Source organism: Mobula hypostoma, chromosome 6 (assembly GCF_963921235.1).
Source record: "Mobula hypostoma chromosome 6, sMobHyp1.1, whole genome shotgun sequence".
Lineage (NCBI taxonomy): Eukaryota > Metazoa > Chordata > Chondrichthyes > Myliobatiformes > Myliobatidae > Mobula > Mobula hypostoma.
In genome coordinates, this window is record NC_086102.1 from 37,597,360 (window position 1) to 37,624,400 (window position 27,041).

Below are 27,041 nucleotides of genomic sequence, written 5' to 3' on the forward strand. Positions count from 1 at the left end.
GTGCTGGGACCCAAAAGGGTGAGATCGTCCATGAACACCCGTATTGGTGGTAACTCCCCTCTGCCATCAAGTGCGACACCTGGTCCCACTGATTCTGCAGCCCTCACAATGACCTCCACGGCTAACACAAAAAGGATGGCTGAAATCGCACATCCCATTGGGATTCCAACATCCAAGCTCTGTCACCTAGTTGTAAACTGCTGAGTGGAAAACCTCATCCGGAAATCGTTGTAGTACTGCATAACAAAGTTCCTCACCTTAGCAGGAATCCTTAGGAATTCCATCGCAAACTCATTCGGGACATGGAGAACAGAACCATATGCATTTGCCAGATCAAGCCAAACTACAGCCAGATTTCTTCTCAACCTTTTCGACTCCTGGATGGTATGCCATATCATACTAGAATGTTTAAGGCATCCTGGGAAGCCTGGTATTCCTGCCTTCTGCACAGATGTATTTACCAATCCATTCTCTGTCACAAATGAAGATATTGTTTCTGCCAGAATGCCAAATATAATCTTCCCCTCTACATTCAGGAGTGAAGTTGGTCGGAACTGATTCAATGTAGAAGAATTCTCTTCCTTCGGGATGTATACTCCTTCAGCCTCACTCCATGACAAAAGAACAACACCTTGTCTCCATACCACTTTTAACAATCTCCACAAGTATTTCCTCAGCTCTTCACACTTCTTGAACACCTTATACGGCACTCCATTAGGTCCTGGCACTGAGACTGACCTTGCCTTTCTGATGAACCGTTCAACTTCTGCCAATTTGGGCTCTGACAGATCGAACTTCACTCCTGGCTTGGTAGGCTTCACAAGCCTTGAAATGTCAAGCAAAGGAGCCTCCCGCTGTTCGTTAGAGTAAGTGCTTGCCAGGTGATCCTCAAGTTCTTGTTGAGAGATGTTAAGCTGCCCGCTCTTACTTTGTTCAAACAGTTTCTTTGTGAACTTGTGAGGGTTCTCAAAGAACGACTTTCTTGCCTTCTCTCTCTTTCTCTTTTTACGTTGTGACTCTGCATGACAGAGTGATGCTAACTTTATTCGAAAATGCTCTCGGAGATCAGCAAGCCCTGGTTTGTCACCCTCACTTGCTACCTTCCACCTCTGTCTCAATTATCTAAGCTCTCTCCTCAACCTACTAATCTCATTCTGGCGCCTGCTTGGTTGCTGTGTAGGCTTTGCTTTTTTCAACTCAACCAAACCAAACCTGTGCTTTCCAACATCGTAAATCATATCACCTATCACTTCCAACTTTCTCTTTGATGTTCCCCTGAGAGTGTTCTCCAACATCATACTGATATCCTCATCAAATACACGCCAAGCCTTCTCATCTGCCATTGCTGGCCACTTGACCTTCCTCTTCTTCTCTACCTCCTCACCACCGCCATCATGCGAAGGATCTACCTGGGTACTGTGGTCTGAAACCTGACCTGGGTTATCTCTCGTCTGACCTGGAGTATGATGACTCTCTCCAGAGCGAATCGCTGTGGCTTGTGAATCAGTGGTTGAAAAGACCACATCATCTGTGCTTAGTGAAGTAATCTCATCTTCATCCACTGGGATGGAATAGCACCTCAACTTTGCTTGGTGGACTCATAAACCTTTAATGCTGGAAAACGCTCTCCCACACCAACACACTGGACACTCAGAGCCTCTTATCCTAGCTCTTGGTCATAGTCATTCTCTGTAATTAACTGTATCCGTCCGATTGGGTCCATCATTCTCCCTCCCTCTCGGAGGACCCCGAGGGTATGTTTCTCGGTGTAAACTAGAAGCTTCAAGAGGTGGGTGCTCTTCTGAGCTGGTGCCCAGAATGCCAATCCTGACACCCCTGGTGCCAGTCTTTCCTGGCTGTCCACTGTCCATCCATGCTGTCTCCGGACTATTCCGGTGACATTCCGGTATATATATATATAAATGACAAGAATGAAACTGATAGGTGGGTTGGGTTACTGATTTTCTAGACACAACAATTGCTATAGTTATGGATAGTTTAGCGGGCTATCGAAGGATGCAGATCAGTTACAGTTAAATAAATGGGCAGAGAAATGGCTGACGGGGTCTGAAGCATTGCACTTTAGAGGTCAAATGTAAGTGGAACATGTACCGTCAATGACAGGACCTTTAACAGCATTCACACATACGCACAAATGCCGCAGGAACTCAGCAGGCCAGGCAGCATCCATGGAAAAGAGCAAAGAGTCGACTTTTCGGGCTGAGAGTCTTCATCAGGACTGGAAAGGAAGGAGAGATGTCAGAATAAGAAGGTGGGGGGAGGGGAGGAAGAAGTACAAAGTTGCAGGTGATAGGGGAACCGGGAGAAGGGGAGGGAGTAAAGTAAGGAGCTGGGAAGTTGATTGGTAAAGAGATAAAAGGCTGGAGAAGAGGGACCCTGACAGGAGAGAACAGGAGACCATGGAAGTGAGGAAAGGGGGAGGAGCACCAGAGGGAGGAGATGGACAGGTAAGGAGATAAGGTGAGAGAGGGAAACAGGAATGGGGAATGGTGAAAGGGGGGCAGTTTCCTGAAGTTTGAGAAATCGATGTTCATGCCATCAGGCTGGAGGCTACACAGATGAAATATAAGGTGTTGCTCTTCCAATCTGAGTGTGGCCTCAATCCTGGTAGTACAGGAGGCCATGGACCGACCAACATGTCGCAATGGGAATGGGAAGTAGAATTGAAATGGGAGGCCACTGGGATATCCCGCCTTTTATAGGTGCTTCCCAATCTACATCGAGTCTCATAGATATACAGGAGGCCACATGGGGAGCACCGGATGCCGTAGATGACACCAACAGACTCACAGGTGAAGTGTCACATCATCTGGAAGGACTGATAGGGGTCCCTGAAAGTTACTGAGGGAGGAGGTGTAGGGGCAGGTGTGGCACTTGTTCTGCTTGCAAGGATAAGTGACAGGAGGGAGATCAGTGGGGAGGGACGAGTGGACAAGGGAGTCGCATAGGAAGTGATCCCTGCAGAAGCAGAAAATGGGGGAGGAGGGAAAGTTTTGCCTGGTGGTGAGATCCCATTGGTGATGGTGAAAGTTAAGGAGAATTACATGTTGGACGTGGAGGCTAGTGGGGTGGTAGGTGAGGACAAGAGGAACCCTATCCCTGGTGTGGCAGCAGGAGGATGGGATGGAATGAGAGCAGAGATGCAGGTGAGAGCAGCATTGATAGTAGAAGAAGGGAAGCCCTCTTCTTTGAAGAAAGAGGACATCACAGTTGTTCTGGAATGAAAAGCCTCAACCTGAGAACAGATATAGCAGAGATGGAGGAACTGAGAAAAGGGAATCGTATTTTTATAAGTAGCAGGGTGAGATGAGATATAGTGCAGAAAGCTGTGAGAGTCAGTGGATTTATAAAAGAGATTGGTAGATAAACTATCTCCAGAGATGGAGACAGAAATCGAGAAAGGGGAGAGAGGTGTCAGAAATGGGCCAGGTAAATTTGAGGGCAGGGTGGAGGCTGGAGGCAAAGTTGATGAAATTGGCGAGCTCAGCACGGGTGCAGGAAGCCACACAAATGCAGTTATCAATGTAACCTAGGCAGAACTGGGGAGCAATGCAGGTGTAGGCTTGGAACATGGACTGTTCCACATAGCAGTCGAAAAGGCAGGCATAGCTGGGACCCATGTGAGTGCCCATGGCTACGCCTTGGCTTTGAAGCAAGTGGGAGAACCTGAAGGAGAAATTACTGAGGTTAAGGATCGTTTCCAAAATACGGAGGAGAGCAGCAGTGGAGGGGAATTGCTTGGGTCTATTGTCCAGAAAGAAACAAGAGCCTTAAGGTCCTCCTGATGGGGAATAGAAGTGTATAGGAACTGGACATCCATAGAGAAAATGAGACAATCGGGACCAGGGAACTTAAAGAGATTGAAAAGATCGAGAGTGCTTGAAGTGTGGAGGAGGGTTGAAGACGGGAGAAGGGGTCATCAGTGCAGTCAGAACGGTCTTTGCCAAAGAGGAAGGCATGGAGTTTGACGTCTCAGCGGGCGCAGAACTCACTAAGGTGCAGACATGGGGACAAAGATAAGGCCCTTACTGATGACAAAACGTTCTGCCTCAGAAAGGGGAAGGTTGGAGGGAATTGTGTGAAGACCCGGCATGGATGAGAACTGGGATCAGAAGGGGGAAGATGATTGGTTGTTTTTCTGAGGAGAGAGGTGTGTTGGGTGTTCAGGGAAGGTGGGGTAGGAAGAAGATGGAGGCTCTGAGGACGCAAGAGCTGACGGTGGGGCCTGAGAGACACGGGATTGCAGGGTGATGGTGGGGTAAGGGGAGATTTGGGTTCCAGCAACAGCATATAAAGTCTCAACCTGGAGGCGCTGTCGGTCAAGGTCCAGGCTGGAGCCAGAGTTAAAGGTTACGCAATTAGCAGTTTGAAGGTGTCCTGGGTCGTAGGGACTGGCTTTGATGGCGGTGGAATCCAGGTTCTGAATCTGCTCAGAATCACTGGAACCGGTGTTGGCGATGGTAGTGTCACCACTACGGAGGTGTCTAGAGCTGTTGGGCTGGGGATATATTCAGAGAGATTTGTAATCTGGGTGCATCTGATGGAATTGAGGTCTAAGCCTGAGGCAGTAGGGATTGTGGAATGGAGACATTGAGGGCCACTGGAGTTGGAGGCAGGATCTGGAGGCTGGAGACAAGCAATCTTCCGATCCTTGCTGGACGTGAGGGAGGTGAAGTACCAGCAGTGAATCCGGCAGCGGATAAAGTATTGGAGAGGCCCATTGCATTTCGTTTAACAGAATTGATATACAAAGTGATTTTGGGGTTCAAGTCACTAAATGCAGCCATGCAAGCAGACAAGGTGGTAAGGAAGGCTTATGGCATGCTCGTCTTCATAGGTTAGGTCACTGACTACAAGAGTAAGGAAGTCATGTTGCAGCTGTAAAACTCTGAGGCCACATTTCAAGAATTCTTTGCAATTCTAGTTACCCGTTTCATGAAGGATGTGGAGGCTTTCAAAAGGGTGCAGGAAAGGGTTACCAGGGTGCTGCTTGGTTTCAAGAGCATTAGCTATAAAGAGAGGTTGGACAAACTTGGCTATTTTCTCTAGAGTACATCCAACTTCAGCATGGCACCAGCAATCATTGGCAACGTTGGGTTGCACAAAATTGTTCCAGATTTCCTCTTTATACCTCTTTTGAATTACTTTTGCTGCAATTTGTAGCATGTAAAATTCCTCTTAACAATGGACTTTCAAATTATCTCAATGATCTTCATATCTCACGATCAACTGAAGAACCTGGACCAGTCAGGTACAGTGCCTTTAAGGCTCATCACCGTGGCTAAAAGCATGGCAGGAGATGGGGAATCCAGGCCAGGCTGAAATACAGAGGTGATGAGGCTCCTCTATCCAGCACCTTGTTGTTGAATGTGCAGATGCTGGAGAGTAAAACTTGACAATCTGAAGGAAAGACTGTTGTATCAAAGGTACATGAGAAACATTTCAGTTGTTTGCCATATCGAAACTTGGTTAACTGCTGTCACAGTGGATGCAGCAGTCAAACCAGAGTGTATTTTATGGGCAGTTCTCGTTGGTGCTCTGACATGGCGGTTTTGTCAAACTTGTGTTCCCCCAACTTGGAACACCTAATGGTCAAATATAGACCATTCTATTTGCCTCAGGAGTTCTCTTCTGTGATCCTGATCGCAGCTTATTTACCGCCAGCGGCTGACTATAAGTAATCACTCAAGACACTGCATAATGTCATCTGCAGACAAGAAACAGCCCATTCCGATGCATTTCAAATTATAGTTGGAGACTTCAACCAGGTTTGTGAAGAAAATCTTGCCTACTTATCACCCTCACATAATCTGTAGCATCAGAGCTCCCAACATACTACATCACTGCTATACTAAGATAAGCAATGGCTACCATTCCTTGCCCAGACCACATTTTGGTAACTCGGATCACTTGGCTATCCTCCTCCTACCTGCTTACAAGCAGAGCCTGAAATGCAAGGCCGTGGACATTAGGACAACTAGGAAGTGGTCGCGGGAGGCAGAGCAACGAGACAGGATTGCTTTGTGTCAGTGGACAGGGCCATGTTCAAACACGCATTGAGAGATCTGAATGAATACACCATGGTTGTAATGGACTTTATTAAAACAGCTATAGATGAGTGTGTCCTACAAACTTAAATCAAGCGATATGGAAGACAGCAGGGCTTCACTTCCAGATGAGCTCAATGCCTTCTCTGCTGGCTTGGACCATCACAACATGGAGGAACCATCACAAACCCCCACATGTCCTGAGGATCCTTTGATCTCAGTATCTGAAGCAGGCTGCCTTCAGGAGCGTGAAGCTAAGGAAAACATCCAGACTGGACGAGGTACCTGGCCGTGTACTAACTGACTAGTGCCCAAGAAAAGTGTGGTGAGCTGCCACAATAACTATCGCCCCATTTGCATCACATCCTTGATGAAGTGTTTGGAGACACTGGTGGTGAAGCACATCAACTCCTGTCTGAGTAGCGACTTGGATCCGCTCCAATTTGCCTACCAGAACAACAGGTCCACAGTAGATGCCTTCTCATTGGCTCTTCACTTTAAAGCCCTCCCAACCATTGAGTGCATTTACTTGAAATGCTGTCGTAGGAAAGTAGCATCCATTATCAGAGATTCTCAACACCTAGGCCGTGCTCTTTCCTCACTGCTTCCATCAGGCAGAAGTGATAAAAGCTTCAGGACACGCACCACCAAGTTCAAGAACAGTTACTACCCCTCAACCATCAGGTTCTTGAACAAAGGGGATAACGACACTCACTTGCCCATCCATTGAGATGGTCCTACACCATAATCTCACTTTAAGCACTCTTTATCTTGTTATCACAAGTTCTCGTTATTTATTGCTATTTATTTATATTTGCATTTGCACAGTTTGTTGTCTTCTGCACTTTGGTTGATCTTTCATTGGTCCTGTTATATTACTGTTTCTATAGATTTGCTGAGTATGCCCACACAAAAATGAATCTCAGGGTTGTATATGATAGTACATATGCACTTTGATAATAACATTTACTTTGAACTTCGAAGCTGAGGGGAGACCTGATAGAAGTTTATAAAATTATGAAGGAGATAGATAGGGTAGATAGGAAAACCGTTTTTCCCAGAGTAGAAAATACCCTTTGTCTTTGGGAAACACGGAGAGGAGTAGATGTTGCCGAGGGTGGTACTGGAATGAGGTACAACAATGATAATTATGAGGCTTTAGGATAGACACATAAATATAAGGGAGTGGAGGGATAGGGATCATGTACAGGCAAAAGAAATTTGCTTTGTAAAGGGAGTTTAATTTGGCATTATGTTTGGCACACCCATCATAGGTCAACAGGCCTATCCTTGTGCAGTACTGTTTTATGTTCTATGAAAAGGCAGGAGGAGAAGATGGCGACGCGACACAGCTCGCAGTGGCCACTCTGGTGGTGATATCTGTTATCTGTCAAGTAGGGTTCTGTGCACAATCCTGATTTGATGGAGACAGATGTGAGAGCATGGAGGAACATCTGGTGAAACTTCTGAAATGCCTGCTTCACTGCCGCTGCTGCTGTGTAATCCAGAATCTCCGGAGGAGAAGGCCCCGAGTCCTTGGCTTTGCTTGTTGCTCGGCAGCCGGGGCAGGGTCGAAGCGCTCGGCAGTGGATGGCACTGGGTGTCGGAGGGCTGGTCGGGGGCTCGAAGTTTTTGGATGGACTCAGAGTCCGCTGCAGTTGGGTGCTTCCAATGGTGTGGCATCGGCAAGTTTGCAGCGCTTGGAGGTTCATGGCAGGGAGAATTTCTGCCTTCTACCGTCTGCGTGAGATGATGAGGTCATCGGAACTTTGAGACTTTTTTTACCGTGCCCATGGTCTGCTCTTTATCAAATTATGGCGTTGCTTTGCACTGTTGTAACTATATGTTATAATTATGTGTGTTTGTCAGTTTTAGTCTTGTGTTTCTGTGATATCACTCTGGAGGAACATTGTATCATTTTTTAATGTGTGCATTTCTAAATGACAATAAAAGAGGACCGAGTGTCCTCATGATCTAAATAAATAAATAAATGTTTTCTCAGTGACTAAGACTGAAATTTCCATGGGAAGAATTGCATTTGTTTATCAAGTATAAGTCTTGCGCACCAAGTCAATTCAATGGAAATGTGGAAGCAAATTTGCTTGTGGAATTGTGTTCTGCTGCAGAATGTCCTCCTGCCTATAGAAAGGTATTTCTGCTAGTCAGAACTGTAGAACTGAATTAAATTTTCACCAGACTAATTAATATCTTAACAGATTGCACAGAGTTTCTGAATGATGATGGTGCCACATTCAGACAAGGACCAAGTGCAGAATATCAACCTGAAGATGCGGATTCATTTGGTTTTGAAGTAGGTCTCTTTTTTTTTTGCACCACAAACATTTTACAGTTAAATTGCAAAATATAAATGGAAGGTACAGGGCAAGACAGTTGGAAATCTAGAAAGAATGATATAATTAAGTATTTATAGTTTCAGTAGCTAACTGACAGTACATATGGTTTCCTTTATAGCTGCTAAATTTTTAACTGTCAATTCCAGCATGTTCTGTGCTTTTGTGATTCAGATTTGCAAATATTAATTTCTTACTTCACAAGTTCAAATGTTAGTGTTCACGAAACCATTTAATATGCCTGCTGCAAATCTAGCCATACATTCTTCTATCCTGCAAATAGTACACTGTACTTAATAACTTTGAGCTGTTCTGCAGCCTGTCATGAATTCTGCCCCTTGGCTGCTCTTCGCTTTTTTCCCCTGAGTTCCCTTGCCCTTTGGGGTTCCTCAGTCAGTCTATTTTCAACTGGACCAGGTACTGCTGCTTCTGCCACTTGGTGTCTTCATCTTGTCTCCCTGCAGTTATATCTTTCAGTACTCTTGTCTGCAATGATCCTGTTGATTATTTTCATTTTTATGTTCACTATTCTTGTTCATTGGACTTCACCCCCATTACATCGCACTTCTGTGCTGTCATTACTGATTGGCTAGCAAAACTGATCGTTTTGGGGATGCTTCGCGCAAACTAACCGTGGATTAATTGTGCCTGCTTTTCCACTGGGCTGCGTTTAGCACAGAGGTTCTCAAGCTGGGGTCCATGGACCCTTCGGTTGGGGTCCATGGCATAAAAACGTTTGGGAAACCCTGATTTAGTGCAATGTCTTGAAATGTTCTTTCTGATTTTACTTCCATTTCCCAGTCACCTTCAAAGTACACAGATTAATTTTGTCAAAGCCAAACTGACTTTTCATTGTCTGTGGGTCATTCCTGCACTCCACAGGACCTCAGATTTAAATTTGAACTCTGTCCTGGTTTTTCTCTTAATTGTACAGCCCTCATTACGAAAATGGAATGGCCTCACTGATCCAGATTGCCTTCATGCAATCCCATCATTATATCCTTCATGTTTGTTTACTTTTCCTTTACATACTCCAATGCTGTTTGCCTCAGTTATTCCCTGTGGCAGTGAATTCTTTTTTAAATGATTCGGTAGGTAAATGAACTACTTCCAAGTTCTCCTTAAATTTATTAGTAATCCCTGATTTCTTTCCATTTCCAGACAAGTTATAATAAAAGGTTAGGCTTTTCTGAAGGCAGCTTGCTTAACTATTTGAACATTTATTCTGTTGGTTATGCTATAATCTTTGTGAATTTTATTTTAACCCTTCCAGAAAGCTTCTATCTTTCTTTTATTATGGGTACAAGAAATTTTTTGTCATACTGTGAGTGTGAGCTAGCCAGTATAGGTTTCACATAAGCTCTCTGCTTTTAAATCTATTTGTTTCTCCCTACCAAATTCTGATCTGAACTTTCTCTGCATCTATCTTGAACAGCTAACAATAACCACACAAAATGCTGGAGGAACTCAGCAAGCCAGGCAGCATGTATAGAAAAGAGTAGTCAACGTTCCCGGCCTGAAACGTCGACTACACTCTTTTCCATAGCTGCTGCCTGGCCTGCTGAGTTCCTCCAGCATTTTGTGTGAGTGCTGCTTGAATTTCCAGCACCTGCAGACTTTCTCTTGTTTGTGATTAGCTAACAGTTACCTTTGGTTTCTTCTTCCGCTTTATCTGTGTTCATTACATGTAACCCCTGCCTCTCCCAAACATACTTTTATCTCAAATCTATTTGCCTCTATTACTGATACTATTAGCCCAGCTGCCTCTATGACAATCTGTCTTACTTGCCTTGTCTGTAGGTGTTTCACTGATTGTTCTTGTACTTTCTCCCCCCACAAAGTCTCAGTTATGTTCTTGGCTTTTGAGCTCCACCGCCTCTTCTATTCCGAATATGCCACAAACAACCAGTTTCTGTTCTTATCCATAGTTCTGGACAAAACAGTAAATAATATCCACATCTCGGGAACTGTTTAATAATCTTTTCAAAAATTCAGTAGAAAACTGTCCCTTGGTGAAATCTAATTCTCAGTTATTATTCTGTACTCAGTGCCCTGCATCCATTATTTGTCCTCAACATTTCCATTTTAAAATTCTTATCGTTGTATTCAAATCTCTTCACGGCACCACCCATCTCTCTGCAACTAACCCTCTCTATTCTGACTATTCCACAAACTGCTTTCCTCCAACTGGTGGTTTCTTATTTTTTCTACTCCTGCCTACCATTGTTGGTCACACCTTCAGCAGTTAGGCCCCGAACCTCACAATTTTCTCTCCATATATCTCTGCTACTCCATTCTCTGTCCTCCCCTATCAGATTCCTTCTTCTTCAGCCTTTTGCCTCTTCCACCTATCACCTCCCAGCTACTCACATCATTTCCTTTCAACCTCCCTCCCCAACCCACTTACATACCTTCTATCTGTCTCCTGGACTCACCAGTTCATTGTGCTATTCTCCCTCTTCCCACTGTCTTATACTGGCTTATCCTCCTTCCTTTCCAGTCCTGATGATACGTCTCAGCCTAATATGGCAACTCTTTATTCCTCTCCATAGATGTTGCCTGATTTACCGAGTTCCCTTAGCATTCTGTGTGTGCTGCTCCAGATTTCCAGCATCTGCAAAATTTCATGTGTCTCCATGAGTTCTTCCAAAAATTCAGTCCCGCTAACCAAGATACTGGTTCTTCATCCTAGTATTCCTAATTGGATTTGTTTGAATTTTAAAAAAGTAGCAAGATAATTAAAAGTCTTGGTTGCATTGAAGCCCATCAGAATGCAGCACTAGATGGTTTATATTTCCAGTACCGCAATAACACATGCTGTTTAAAATTGAAAGGGTGGTTTTCAATTTGATTCTAATGAAGATGTTAGTCATCTAACATGCCTTTAAGCAAGGCAGGAAGTCCTAGAGAGGGTACAGAAAAGATTTACAGAATAGTTCAAGACATGAGGCATTTTAATCGGTTTAGATCGGACAAATTTCTTATGTTCTCCTTGGGGTAAAGTTTAAGATGAGACTTAAAAGTTGCACAAGATCAAATTGGTTTAATTGGGATAAATAGAGAGGAACTGTCCTCTCTAACGGTTCAAGGACTATTTGGGGAGATAGATTTTTTTGAGTAAAGCATGTTTGAGGGAACTTCTTTTAACTCAGAGTAGTTACAAGCTGGAATGTGCGGTTTCCTCAACCCAATGTAAACAGTTATTTGGAGCTTTTAAAAGGGAATTGAAAGGTAGTTGAGAGAGAATTTGTTGGGCGTTGGGGATAGAACTATGGGAAGGATTTAGCAGGATTGTTGTATTAGGAATTAAGATAATGAGCTAAATCCTGCTGTGCTGCCATTTTGTTTCTAATTAAAACCTGCTGAATCCCATTGACTGTGCAACCTTTTGATTCTGTTACTTGATGCTTGTTTTGCAGTTGGAAGGTAAGAATGTTGAAGAAATAATGAATAATCCACTGAACATAAACAAGACACTTGGTATCTTCCCGTCCATGAGTACAGATAGACAAATTCAACAGTTCCAAGTTTTTCTCACAGCTGTAGTGAAAAATGATTTGGTGAGTATTAATCTAATATAAAAGGAGTTTTTTCAGTTTAGTGCTCCCAAAATGCAGTGAATAATTTATCAATGTAATGGGAATCTATTTCTAAGTTTACAGTATTTTATCATCTTAATGTTAACTCATAGGCAACAAATATTAATTAACTAATTAATGAGTGAAGTGTGGGCATGTGGCCAAGTGGTTAAGGCATTGGACTCGCGACCTGAAGGTCGTGAGTTCAAGCCCCAGCCGAGGCAACGTGTTGTGTCCTTGAGCGAGGCACTTAATCACACATTGCTCTGCGACGACACTGGTGCCAAGCTATATGGGTCCTAATGCCCTTCCCTTGGACAACATTGGTGTCATGGAGAGGGGAGACTTGCAGCACAGGCAATTGCTGGTCTTCCACACAACCTTGCCCAGGCCTACGCCCTTTCCAGGCGCAGATCTATGGTCTCGCAAGACTAACGGATGCCTTTAATGAGTGAAACAGAGCAGAGTTGGCCCTTTGAGCCATGCTGCCCCAGCAATCACTGACAAACCTATTTAGTTCCAACTTTTCCATCTCTCCGAAGCCGTCTCTTGTGGACAGTGCTCTAGTTCTCCTAGAGGCTCACTGTCAACCTCTATTGTCAGGGATATTGTTATGCAGTAGGAGCTGATTGGGAGAGGATGTTTGTAGATGTTTAGCATGGGTCTCTTTTACGCTTCCCAGTACATATTTATGGTCACTTAAAGCTTGATTTATGGATATAATGCACAAGCATCATGTGCATAATGCAACAGAAAGTTGAAATACCTCCGTTCAGTCTAAATATGGTTACGGAATCTTGGTCTTAATGTTAAGGTACTTTTTAAATGTATGAGCACATCCACCACCACTCAGGAAATGTGCTTCAGATTGTGTATAGTTTTTGACACCTTTGCTTTGAAGTAAAATTTCCTATTTTCTACTCTAAATTTGCCCTGTCCTACAAGCATCTTCTTCATCACTGATTTTAGACTCACAGACCCATTATTACCTGGCTTATCCTTGGTGCTCCTTTTGAACAAAGGGACTACCTTTGCTGTTTTCCAGTCATCTTGGCTGTGGTCAGTGATGAATTAAAATGTTGTTGCGTTCTCAGCATTTAGCATCTTAGGATAAATCTCATCGAACTATGGAGGTTTATTCATGATAAAGCCTGCTCAGACATCTAATACTTTTAATAGTTATATGATCATTGATTGTATCTGATCATTGTTTATTATATTTGACTTGCAAAGCTATAACCATTGGCAAAATTGTAGAAGTTTTAGAAGTTTGTGGTCTAGAAACTTGAGATCTGCAACAGGAACCTCAGGACTCACACCACCAAGGTTCAGGAACAGTTAGTACCCCTCAACCATCATGTTCATGAACCAAGGGGAATAACTTCACTGAACTGTACCCACAACATATGGACTCACCTTCAAGGACTCTTCATCTCATGTTCTTGAGATTTATTGCTAATTTATTTTTTTTTCTTTGTATTTGCTCAGTTTGATGTCTTTTGCACAGTGGTGTTTGTCAGTCATGTAGTGTGCAGTCTTTCATTCATCTTATTGTGCTTATTTGTATTTACTGTGAATGCCTGCAAGAAAATGTAATTCAGGGTTGTATATGGAGACGTATATGTACTTTGATAATAAATTTACTTTGAATTTAGAAGTTCAGGTATAATGTCAGACAGAGATTCTAACTGCACTTTGAGATGGGTGTGAAATCCCCATTGCATTACTCAAAGATAGACCAGACAGCTTCTCATTTCTACTATGATTAGATTAGATTATGAGGACACTCAGTTCTCGTTTATTGTCATTTAGTAACGCATGCATTAAAAAATGATACTATGTTACACCGGTGTAATGTCACAGAAACACAAGACAGACCAAGACTAAGATTGACAAAAACCACAAAATTATAACATATAGTTACAACGGTGCAAAACAATACTGTAATTTCATAAGAGCAGACCGTGGGCACGGGAAAAAAAAGTCTCACAGTCCTGATAGCCCATTATCTCACGCAGATTGTAGAAGGGAGAAACTCTCCCTGTCATGAGCTTCCAGCGCCGCAAACTTGCTGATGCAGCATCCTGGAAGTACCACAGTCCAACTCTGAGTCCGTCTGAAAACTTGGAGCCTCCGACCAGCCCTCCGACATCGAGCACCATCTCTGCCGAGTGCTTCGACCCCGGCCCCGGCCGCCAAGCAACAGGCAAAGCCGAGAATTCGGGGGCCTACCCCTCCGGAGATTTCGGTTTACACAGTAGCGGTGGCAGCAAAGCAGGCATTTCAGAAGTTTCACCAGATGTTCCTCCATGCTCTCACGTCTGCTTCCATCAAATCGGAATTGTGCACGGCCTCCTACTTGACAAATAACAGATATTCATCACCGGAGAGGCCGTGCACACTGCGTCGCACCGCCATCTTCTCCTCCCTCCATCTTCAACAAGCGATTACCAATACAACTACCAATTTTGTTCACAAATACAAATTAATAGTAATTTGTCTTGTGGACTTTCTGAGAATTCTCAGCACATATAGGCAGAAGCCTTTTATTATTATAAGACCATAAGACCACAATATATAGGAACAGAGTTAGGCTATCTGGCCCATTGCATCTGCTCTGCCATTTCATGATGGCTGATCCATTTTTCCTCTCAGTCCCAATCTCCTGCCTTTTTTCCATATCCCTTAATGCCTGACCAATCAAGAATCTATCAACCTCTGCCTTAAATATACTCAGTGACTTGGCCTCCACAGCCGTCTGTGGCAACAAATTCGCGACTCTCTGGCTAAAGAAATCTTTCCTCATCTCTGTTCTAGGAGGATGCCCATCTATTCTGAGGCTGAGTTCTCTGTTCTTAGACTTCCCCACTCTAGGAAACATCCTCTCCACATCCACTCTATCAAGATTTTTCAGCATTCAATAGGTTTCAATGAGGTTACCCCTTGTTCTTCGGAATTCCAGTGAGTACAGGTCCAATGTCATCAAATGCTCTTCATATGACAAGCTTTTCATTGTGGGAATCATTTTCGTGAACCTCCTTTGAACTCTGTCCAATGTCAGCACATCCTTTCTTAGACAAGGGTGCAAAACTGCTTACAACACACCAAGTGAGGCCTCACCTATGCCTTATAAAGACTCAAAATTACATCCTTGCTTTTATATTCTAGTTCTCTTGAAATGAATGCTAACATCACATTTGCATTCCTCACCACAGACTCAACCTCTAAATTAACCTTTAGGGAATACTGCACAAGGACTCCTGAGCCCCTCTGTGTCTCTGATTTTTGAATTTTTTCTCACCATTTAGAAAGTACTCAAACCTTTAATTTCTTTTTACCAAAGTGCATGGTCATACATTTCATGACATTATATTCCATCTGCCTCTTCTTTGCCCATTCTCCCGATCTGTTTTTTCTGTAGCCTCTCTACGTCCTGAAAACGACTTGCCCATCCACCTATATTTGTACCGTCTGCAAACTTCGTCACAAAGCTATCAATTCCATCATCCAAGTCATTTACATATAACATAAAAAGAATCCATCCCAACACAGAGCCCTGTGCAGCACCACCAGTCACCAGGAGACACCGTCAGAAAAGGTTCCCTTTATTCCCATTCTTTACCTCCTGCCAGTTATACACTTATTATCCATGCTAGTATCTTTCCTGTAATACTTAAATCGTTAACTTGTTAAACAGCCTCATTTGTGGCACCTTGTAAAAGGCTTCTGAAAATCCTAGTAAACTCCATCCACTGATTATTCTTTGTCTATCCTGCTTGTTATTTCTACAAAGTGTTCCAACAGATTTGACAGACAGGTTTTCCCCTGAGGAAACCGTGCTGACTATGGCCTATTTTATCTTGTGCCTTCAAGTACCCCAAAACCACATCCTTAACAACAACTTCCCAAACACTGGCTAACTGGCCTATAATTTATTTTCTTCTGCGTCTCTCCCTTCTTGGAGTGACATTTGCAATTTTCCATTCCTCCGGAATCATGCCAGAATCAATTGATTCTTGAAAGATCATAGCTAATGCCTCCACAATCTCTTCAGCAATCTCTTTCAGAACCCTGGTGTATATACCATCTGGTCCAGGTGACATTGTGTGGGCATTGTGGTTAAGGCATTGGACTAGCTATCTGAAGGTCATGAGTTCGAGCCCCAGCCAAGGGAACATGTTGTGTCCTTGAGCAAGGCATTTGTTCACACATTGCTCTGTGATGACACTGGTGCCAAGCTGTATGAGTCCTAATGCCCTTCCCTTGGACAACATTGGTGTCGTGGAGAGGGGAGACTTGCTGCATGGGCAATTGCTAGTCTTCCATACAACCTTGCCCAGGCCTGCGCCCTGGAGAGTGAAGATTTTCCAGGCGCAGATCCATGGTCTCGCAAGACTAACGGATGCCTTTAAACCAGGTGACATCTACCTTCAGATCTTTCAGTTTTCCAAGAACCTTCTCCCTAGTAATAGCAACTTCACACACTTCTGTCCCAACACTTTCGAACTTCCAGTCTACCGCTAGTGTCTTCTACAGTGAAGACTGATGCAAAATACTTATTCAGTTCGTCCACCGTTCATTATTTTCCATTACAGGTTTCCCCTGCTATCCGAAGGTAGAGCGTTCCTATGAAACGGTTCGTAAGCTGGAATATCGTAAAGTGAATAAGCAATTACCATTTATTAATATGGGAAAAATTTTTGAGCGTTCCCAGACCCAAAAAATAACCTACAATTCATGCCAAATAACACACAAAATCTAAAATAACAGTAACATATAGTAAAAGCAGGAATAATATGATAAATACACAGCCAATATAAAGTAGAAATACTTTTCTGCAGCACTGTCTAGCGCAGCGAAAATCTCGCGGAAGCGCTCTCGGCAGAAACGCTCTCTCCAGTAACCTTTAAGCTATGAAGCTGCCAAATCATACCAAATAACACATAAAAATACACAGCCTATATAAAGTAGAAATAATATATGTACAGTGTAGTATCACTTACGGGAATCGGGAAGACTAATAAATTGCAGTTTCGTCACAGTTAAACACTTGCTTATATGAATAACCACCTGACGCAATCGGCAATCTGCTCTGATCTGGGCCGACATTTACATGCCGGGCGGCACCTAATTAATTAGCTTGTTTATTTCAGCTTTTTTCTTAAAGATGTGCTGGGTGCGTCCCAACTACCGCTGCACCACTGCATTCTTCACGGCAATGTATCGGTCCGCGGCCCAGAGGTTGGGGACCACTGCTTAATCTATGAAGCTGCCCTCAGCTCAGAAACCGATCAAACCACCCATGACTACCTTTAAATTCCACTTTCGCAACACTTTCATCACCATCGTCCAGTGCTTTCTGTTTCAGCTTATTAAAAAGACTGACTGATTTCTCCTTAAGTATAAGAAAACTTAATGGAACACTACGCTTTCTACAACCATCAATCCACTCAAGCAATAGACTTTCCATTTATCCATTATTGGATGCCGACTGAGAGAGACCACTTTGCTACGAGCAGAACCAACAGTAACATCGGCAGCTTTCAAAATTCTTTCTCTCTGTATAAATAGTGTGAATGGTGGATGCAGGCAAGTTCAACCCGTGAACAATGTCCTTACTTTGATCACCACGATCAAAATGCTTAATTATGTCTAGTTTTACGCTAAACGTAACACCCTTACAAGCTCTTTTAGACTTTTCCGATACTTTAGAACTCATCTTGTTGACGGATGCATAAAGTAAATCGAGATAAAGCACATGTTTAAGCAGTGCCGGGTAGAATATAGTTCCACGGGAGGAGCTTGGCTGCTCGGGCACGCGCTGCCTTTTTTCCTAATAGTGAAAACACCTTCTGTTAGCAAAAACAGGGTACTAATGTAGGTCTTTCATAACAGTGAGGTGTCGTAAAGCGAACGTTCGGAAAACGGGGGCCACCTGTACTACCTCTCCAGCATTATTTTCCTGCAGCCCAATATCCACTCTTGCCTCTCTTTTACACTTTATGCATCGGAAGAAACTTTTGGTATCCTCTTCAACATTTACGTATTCCATCCTTTCCTTCTTTATGACTTTTTCAGTTGCTGTCTGTTGGTTTTTAAAAGCTTCCTGATCCTTTAACTTCCCACTAATTTTTACTTTATTATATGCCCCCTCTTTGGCTTTTATGAGGGCTTTGACTTCTCTTGCAAGTCATAGTTGTGTCATCTTGCCTTTAGAATTATGAAAACAACTTTAAAATATAAATGCACTTCATTGGCTTTAATCTGTTTTGGGATATTCTTTGCTATCAAAGTATAAATTATTTTGTGTAGTGGAAGCTTATTCAAAGGCAAAGTGTAAATACGATTAAATGACTTCACCTCTCTTGCTCCTAGGTATGTCGAATAAGTCAAGTGCAGTACCTGTTGTTGCTGCACTACTTTGTTATGGCACTCTGCTCCAGAAGCAAGGCACAGGTACCATTTTTCTGGTAGTTCTATTTGTAATCTTAAAAAAAAATGTTTGAAGGTATTGTGGCTTTTACTAAACTGATCAGCATGCTTTTGCTTCTTAATCCAAATGATTTGTTCAATCAATTTTACAAAGCTTTACGAATGGTTTGATAGAGACCTGCTGTTTAGTGCATTGATGTGGCATTTTGAATTGAACTGACTTTATTTCTTACATCCTTCTTATACATGAGGAATAAAAACCTTTACGTTACATCTCCATCTGAATGTACAATGTGCAATCATAGTAATTTATAATAAATACAACAGTCGATGTAATATAGAGTATACTCAAGTCAGCGTGAATTCATCACTCTGTTGGCCTGGTGGAAGAAGCTGTCCCAGAGCCTGTTGATCCTGGCTTTTATACTGCGGTACTGCTTCCTGGATGGTAGCAGCTGGAATAGATTGTGGTTGGGATGGCTTGGGTCCCCAGTGATCCTACGGGCCCTTTTTACACACATGTCCTTGTAAATGTCCTGAATCGTGGGAAATTCACAGCTACAGATGTGCTGAAAAGTGCTGCATTCAAAATAGCATCGGGGCAACAACAAGCATGCAAACTTCTCTATTTGTGTGGAAAAATTTCCAGGGTACTTCACAATGAATACTGTACCAAACAAGACGATACTAAATTCAACGATGAAATTCTGATGTGGATCTTAAACAGGGAGTTATTTGAAGAGAGGAATCTCAAGGGGACTTGACGGACTTGGGCTTTATTCCTTGGAGTGCAGGACACACAAAGCTGATGTTATAGAAGTTTAGAGAGTCATGAGGAGCAGAGACAGGATGAAAGCAATTCACCTTTTTCCCAGGTTTGGTGAATCAAGAACTAGAGAGCATAGGTTAAGGAGGGAGGGGAAAGATTTAAGAGGAACTTGAGGGGTAACCTTTTTACACAAAGGGTGCTATCTATGTGCAATGAGTTGCCAGAGGAAGTGATTGAGGCAGCTACAATTACATCTTTTAAAAGTGAGTGGACAGGTACATGGACTGGAAAGGCTCAGAAGGTTATGGAGAAATACTGGAAAATATGACTAGCTTGGGTAGGATATTCTGGTCACCTTGGACCAAAGGACCTGCTTCCGTGCTACTTGACTAGATGCTCCTAAGTACATGTAGCTTTGATATGTGGAACTGTGCTTGTTTCAGACTTACTCAGCCCTTCATATTTTCCACCCCAGGAGCATTGACTAATGTATTGATGATGTTCCCTGCACAAAACTTGAAAATTTCATAACTTAGCTGTTACTTTCCACCCTGCTCCCACTGACGCACAATCCATCTCTGATTCCCCTCCCCTTCCTTCACCCTGCTCCCAGTTGCATACAGTCTATCTCTGATTCTCCTTCCCTTTCTCTATCCTGCTCCCACTGACACACAGTCCATCTCTGATTCTCCTTCCCTTTCTTCACTTTATTATCATGTTAGATTGGTGGCCAATATCTATTCCATGCTCTGGGATTCCCACAGCTAACCCTCCTTTGCTTGATCCCTTTTCCTGCTGCTGTATTTATTATCCATCCTATGCTTCACTGGAGCAATGTGGTGACAAGTAGTCAGTTCAGCTAACCTGCATGCTGTACATTTGTTTCTTGTGCCAGAAGCTGCTGGGTCTGAACCACGAATATCAAAATGAGAACTTATTCTATTTATATTTCTTCATCAGTGCTGAGGTGCAATTCCTGAATTTCCCACTAAACATTAACTTGAATACACTATTGCAAGCAGTAAATCAACTTTCAGGTTAACTAAGAAACAACAATTAAGAAGTTCTTGCAATGCATTCCGTATGCTTGGAGCAAATGATAAAAGGAACCAGGCACGTGGCGTAGAGTTTTACATTAATATGCTATCTGGATGACAGACGAGTGGAGCACCAACACAGAGGCTGTGTACAAGAAGGGCCAGAGTCACCTCTACTTCCTGAGGAGACTGAGGTCCCTTGGAGTATGCAGGCCTCTCCTTCAAGTGTTCTACCAGTCTGTTGTTGCCAGTACAATCTTCTAAGCGATGGTGATCTGGGGCGATGGCATCAACACGGGTGATGCCGACAGATTCAAAAAACTGATTAGAAAGGCTGGCTCTGTTATAGGAGTCAAACTGGACACACTGGGGGCTGTGTTTGAACAAAGGACCCCACAGAAAATCCTGGCGATTCTGGACTATATTTCTCACCCTCTACATGCCACCTTTGCTGAACAGAGGAGCATTTTTAATAATAGACAACTGAGTTGCTCCAAAGAGTGCTTTATGAGGTTATTCTTACGCTCAGTCTCTATAATGAGTCAACCTATAGCCGGAGAAGTGAGGACCCCTTCCTGTTAGACTATTTGAGGTAACTTTTTTAAAAGTCTTTCTTACTTCTCTTCTACTATTTGTATATCTGTGCACTTGTAATGCTACTGTGACACTGTAATTTCTTTTGGGATAAATAAAGTATCTGTCTATCTAAAGGAGCAAAGTAACTGGGAGAGAACATGACGGTAAGCTTGACTCTGCTGGGTATGTAATCTTGTGTGCTTTCTGACCACTTGTTTCGAAATAGGGTGCAGTTTACATGTTCCGAGGTCCGGTCGAAGATGTAGTTTCTAAAGACTTGGTGTTGTTTGTCCTGCAGCTATTTTACACTCTTTATACTGTATCTCTAGGATCTGGCTGAAGCCAAAAAGCAAGTTAAAACAATTGAGAAAATGACTAAGGAGAAAGCTGAATGCCAGGATTTTTTGTATGTGGCCTATCACACTTTAGGCTGTTTATACTACAAGCAAAATAGGTAAGGAACCTCAGCTTGAAAGTGAATATGAAAAATTAAATAGTCTTTAGAACAATTTAAATTACATTGGAAATAAATGTTCAGTGATTATGGGACAACCTGTGTTTGCATTCAGTTTTGCTCTGTTAGTTACTGTTATAGACAGCCATCCTCCATTGCAACATGAACCGTGCAGTCTCCTGATGAACAAGTAAACAAGAGAGGAATTGTTTTATGATCACCATTACTCTTACTCCTCTCTATTCCAAGAAATAATTTAAACAGCTAAATCCCCTTCCAGTGTGGACTTTGGACGCCCATCACCCAGGACGTGCCTTCTACTCATTGCTAACATCAGGAAGGAGGTGCAGGAGCCTGAGGAGACACACTCAATGATTCAGGAACAGCTTCTACCCCTCTGCCATCCGATTCCTGAATAGACATTGAACCCGTGAACACAGCCCCACTTCTTTCTTTTTCTCTTTTTGCACTATTTAATTTAACTTACAGGTATACTTACTGTAAATTACAGTTTTTTATTAATATATATTACAATGCTGCATAACAACAAATATCATGGCATAATGCCATTGATATTAAACCTGATTTTGATCCTGGAATCTTAGTCCAGGTCCAGGTGGTACGTATGTGTAGATGATAGCTAAACTCTATATCAGTCTGGACCTTAATCTTAGTCTTGTATTACTTTATCACAATAGTGCACACTGTTAAAAGCAAAAAAAAATGTCTAGGATTTCCAGGAATTTAAAAAGTACAAAAAAGTCATTCCATTCATTTAATCATAGTTCTATATTATATGAATGGATATTTTGTTCAAATTCATATTTCAAATATTTAAGTTAATGGAGCAAAAGTAGAACAGTGATGAGTGTTGTTAAAAGCCTTGGGCCAGGTGTAGGGTAGATAGTTTATTTGTGTGAATTACCTTTTTAATATGAATCTCAGTATTTGTAGCATTTAAAAAGACAAGTATGACAAGACATCAAGAAACCTAATTTTGTGGAGGAAGTTCATGATTTCAAGATGGCGCAGAACATTGATTGTGCGATACACTGTTAAGAAATACTGTGGTGTTAGAGATACTGAAGGGAAGTGGAGCTGTCAAGACCACCCTGCTTTAAAACTTTGAAATACAGGAGGATGAAATTATTCCACTGCCCAAATAACCTAATGTGGCATTGTCACCATTTCTTAAATTTCATTTTTTCTGATTATTGTAGATGGTTCCAGCAACTAATTTGCAGTCTCTCTCTCCTTTCCTTTTGCCTGTCATTTGCTTTCTCTCTATATATTAGATTATAAGAACAAAAGAGATGATTTCTTGAAAGTGAGTCCATAGGTTGTAGGAATAGTTTAGTGATGGGGTGAGTGAAGTTATCCTCCCTGGTTCAAGGGCCTGATGTTTGAGGGGTAATAACTGTTCCTGAACCTGGTGGTGGAGTCCTGAGGCTCCTGTACCTTCTTCCTGAGGGTAGCAGTGAGAAGAGAGCATGGCCTGGATGGTGGGGGTCCTTGATGATGGATGTTGTGTTTTTTGCAACAGCACTCTTGTGTGGATATGCTCAACGGTGGGGAGGGCTTTATCCATAATGGACTTGGCTGTATCCACTACTTTTCATGGATTTTTCTGTACAAGGGCATTGGTGTTTCCATACCAGATCACGATGCAATCAGTTAGTATGCTCTCCACCACACACCTATAGAAGTTTGTCAGTGTTTTAGATGACATGCCAAATCTTCGCAGACCTCTAAGGAAGTAAAACTCCTGCCATGCTTTCTTCATGATGTCACTTGCGTCCTAGATCCAGGACACTCCTCTGAAATGATAACAACAAGGAAATTAAAGTTACTGACCCCCTCCACCTCTGATCCTCCAATGAGAACTGGCCCATGGACTCCACCTGAGGTCAATAAGCAGCTCCTTGGTCTTGTTGACATTGAGTAAGAGGGTGTTATTGTGGCACCACTCAGCCAGATTTTCAATTTCCCTCCTATATGCTGATTTGTTTCCATCTTCGATTTAGCCAACGCCAGTGGTGTTGGTGGCAAACTTAAATATGGCATTGGAGCTGTGCTTAGCCTTACAGTCATTAGTATAAAGCAAGTAGAGCAGGGGGCTAAGCACACAGCCTTTGTCCCTGTGCTGTTGGTAATTGTGGAAGTGTTGTGGCCAATGCAGACTGACTGGAGTCTGCAAGTGAGGAAATCGAGGATCCAGCCGAACAAGAAGGTATTGAGGCCTAGGACTTGAAGCTTATTGATAAACATTTGATAGTTTATCACCATTTTAACAAAAAGGAAAGATTTTGAATGGTTGATTAATAAAAGGAATAAGTGATCCAAATTCAACTCAAAATTTGCAATTCTTAGTTCATGACGAGAACTGTTATTTTAAATTTCCTTATGGATATATTTCACAAGTTTGATCTATCCTTTCGATTATGTTAGAGGTTTTCTGCCTCCATTCAAGCCAAGTATTATATAAATAGCTCATAACAAGATTTTAAAATCTTTCTGCAGGTTTGAAGATGCCATGCAGTGGTTTCAAAAATCTAAACAAGAGTTCGCAGAAAACCCCCCAAACATGGAATGGAGCAATGTGATACTAAAAGCAGAAGAGATTATACCAGAATATTTTGAAGTAAGAATTTTATCTCAAATACTAAGAATAAGTCACTCTATGGTTAAACAAATTTTTATCTTAGAAGCATAATAGGAAAACAAATGTGTAAAAGATATATTCGGGGAATGGGTGGTAGTGCAAGATATATTCTGAAATGTTTCGTGTTTTTAAGGTAATTCTTTTGCTTACGTAATAGTGGTTTTGATAGCTTTGTAATAAGAAACATTAATTTTTTTCACATTTTTTTTTGGGTGGTAACAGTGGCACTTCAAATTTATGCCATTTACCTTTCTTTGCACTACCCAGAGATCCGATGTATTAGACGTTAATAGACTTTTGGGAACACTACAAATATTAAAATTCAGTTCATGTTTCATTCATCCATTGTGGCAGATTTCTAGATTTTAAATGTATTAATTCAAGCTCCAGAATATGTGTGACCAAACTGACTTCCTGCACGAAACCCACACAGTAGGCAAAAGGCCTCATGCTGTTGGGATTTTTCAGAAAATTAATTCAAGTCATATCAAGTTCTTGGTATGCAAATTATTGGCCATCTTCTTTAAATTTAGTATTTAGTTGTCAGATTTTCCGATACCAGAAAGATGAATTTTGCCTCAGGCATAATCTGAATTTAGGTTCCATTGATTTTTGCTGTAAGTAACTGATGAACTAGAAACATAGAAAACCTACAGCACTATACAGGCCCTTCAGCCTACAATGCTGTGCTGAACATGTATTGACTTTAGAAATTACCTAGGATTACGTATAGCCCTCTATTTTTCTGAGTTTCATGTACCTGTCCAAGAGACTTTTAAAAGACCCTATTGTATCCGCCTTGACCACCATCGCCGGCAGCCCATTCCATGCACTCACCGCTCTCTGCGTAAAAAAAACTTAACCCTGACATCTCCTCTGTACTTACTTCCAAGCACCTTGAAACAATGCCCTCTCGTGATAGCCATTTCAGCCCTGGGAAAAAGTCTCTGACTATCCACATGATCAATGCTTCTCATCACCTTATACACCTCTACCAGGTCACCTCTCATCCTCTGTGGCTCCAAGGAAAAAAGGCCAAGTTCACTCAACCTATTCTCATAAGGCATGCTCTCCAATCCAGGCATCATCCTTGTAAATCTCCTCTGCACCCTTTCTATGGTTTCCTTCCTGTAGTGAGGTGACCAGAACTGAGCACAGTACTCCAAGTGGGGTCTGACCAGGCTCCTATACAGCTGCAACATTACCTCTTGGCTCTTAAACTCAATTCCACAGTTGAGGAAGGCCAATGCACTGTATGCCTTCTTAATCACAGAGTCAACCCGTGCAGCAATTTTGAGCGTCCTATGTAGTAACTGTTCTTGAACCTGGTGGTTAATTGGCTAAACTTGCAGTTTGTTATAGAAGTGCAGAACCCAGATGACATACAAGGCAATTCAGCCCACCAAATCTTTTGTGATTTTTTTTTTTTTTTTACAGCTTTTGTTCCCTCACTCTTTCCCTCAGCCCAGTAGATTATTTTTCGTCACATGCCTATCAAACTGATCAGCCAAAACCGAAATGATGTTCATGTCATTACTCTGCCTTTCTCATCCTTTAGGTGAAAATAAATGAATATATTGAAAAGTGCACTGATCCTCCTGACCCCATAGCAACCTGCCAACATTTAAATTGTCAAGGATACTACAAGAAGGAAATCTATCCATCTGACCCTGATTACAAGGTATGGCTTCATACATGTAGAATGCTTACATGCAATGAGCCAAACTTAAAATATCTCTTCTGTCAGTTGATGCTTGTTTTTGACTTGCTAATAAGGATTGTTGCCAGATAATCTCATTAATCCGATGGAAGTAGTAATGGGACGCTGTTTCTGAATGTAAGGAAGCAATTTTCATGTAAGGATTAAACTGGAATTTAGACTAGATTGCAAGCAAGAATTGGTAATTTTATTTGGGCATTAATTCTTGTTCACTGTTGAAGAACTGATTCCAGATGGAAACTGAGCATTTTGATTGTCTAAACACGAGATCCTGCAGACGCTGGAAATCCAGAGTATCACACTCAAAATTCTGGAGGAACTCAGCATCTATGGAAAGGAATAAAGAGTGATGAAGGGTCTTGGTCCAAAACACCGACGCTTTATTCCTCTCCATAGATGCTGCCTGATCTGCTGAGTTCCTTCTGCATTTTTGTGTGATATTTTGATTGTCTGGTAATTTTCCAGTTGTTTTGATCATCTAGTGAGGATTTGATTGTCTCAAAAAGCATATTAGTTTAAGTATATGTTTATGTATAATAATGTGATTCACGCTGCTTTCTGTCTGATTTATTCTCCACCCAGTTAACCTAAGTTTTGGTATTGATTCTGAACAGACCCACCCAGTTACCCTCCACCACCACTCTTCTCTGTCTGGCGGAACTGGTCCTCACTCAATAATTTATCTTTCGGCTCATCCCACTTCCTCGAAACCAAAGGTGTAGCCATGGGCACTGGCATGCGTCCCAGCTATCCCTGCCTTTTTGTCCGCTACGTGGAACAGTCCATGTTCCAAGCCGACAGCAGTATTGCTCCCCAACTCTTCCTACGCTACACCGACTGCATTGGTTCTGCTTCCTGCACCCATGTTGAGCTTGTCAACTTCATCAGCTCTGCCTCCAACTTCCAACCTGCCCTCAAATTTACCTGGTCTATTTCTGAGAGCTCTCTCTCCTTTCTCGATCTCTCTGTCTCCAGAGGTGGAGACAATCTATCTATTGATATCTTTTATAATCCCACTGATTCTCACAGCTACATGGACTATACCCTGTCACTTGTAAAAATTTCATTTCCTTTCTTAGTTCTTCCATCTCCGCTGCATCTGCTCTCAGGATGAGGCTTTTCATTCCAGAACTAATGAGGTGTCCTCCTTCTGCAAAGAAAGCGGCTTCCCTTTCACCAGCATTAACGCTGCCCTCACCCGCATCTCTTCCATTTCACACACATCTGCTCTCACCCCATCCTCCTGCCGCCACACCAGGGACACGGTTCCTCTGGTCCTTACCTATCATCCCACTAGCCTCCACATCCAGTACATAATTCTCCTTAATTTCCGCCATCTCCAGCGGGATCCCACCACCAGGCAAAACTTTCGCTCCTCCCCACTTCCCACTTCC

At 42.4% G+C, this 27,041-nt stretch overlaps 1 protein-coding gene across 2 annotated transcripts in view; it reads left to right on the forward strand.

The window, feature by feature from the left end:
- Nucleotides 1-27,041, forward strand: part of LOC134347940 (E3 ubiquitin-protein ligase DZIP3-like) — a 106,747-nt gene that overhangs the window by 11,790 nt on the left and 67,916 nt on the right. For both annotated transcript variants that reach the window (XM_063050606.1, XM_063050605.1), the window contains exons 2-7: nt 8,285-8,379; nt 11,839-11,979; nt 18,373-18,453; nt 21,141-21,265; nt 23,786-23,906; nt 25,486-25,608. In XM_063050606.1, coding sequence (XP_062906676.1) covers nt 8,285-8,379; nt 11,839-11,979; nt 18,373-18,453; nt 21,141-21,265; nt 23,786-23,906; nt 25,486-25,608 — 686 coding nt within the window. The remainder of the gene's footprint in view (nt 1-8,284; nt 8,380-11,838; nt 11,980-18,372; nt 18,454-21,140; nt 21,266-23,785; nt 23,907-25,485; nt 25,609-27,041) is intronic.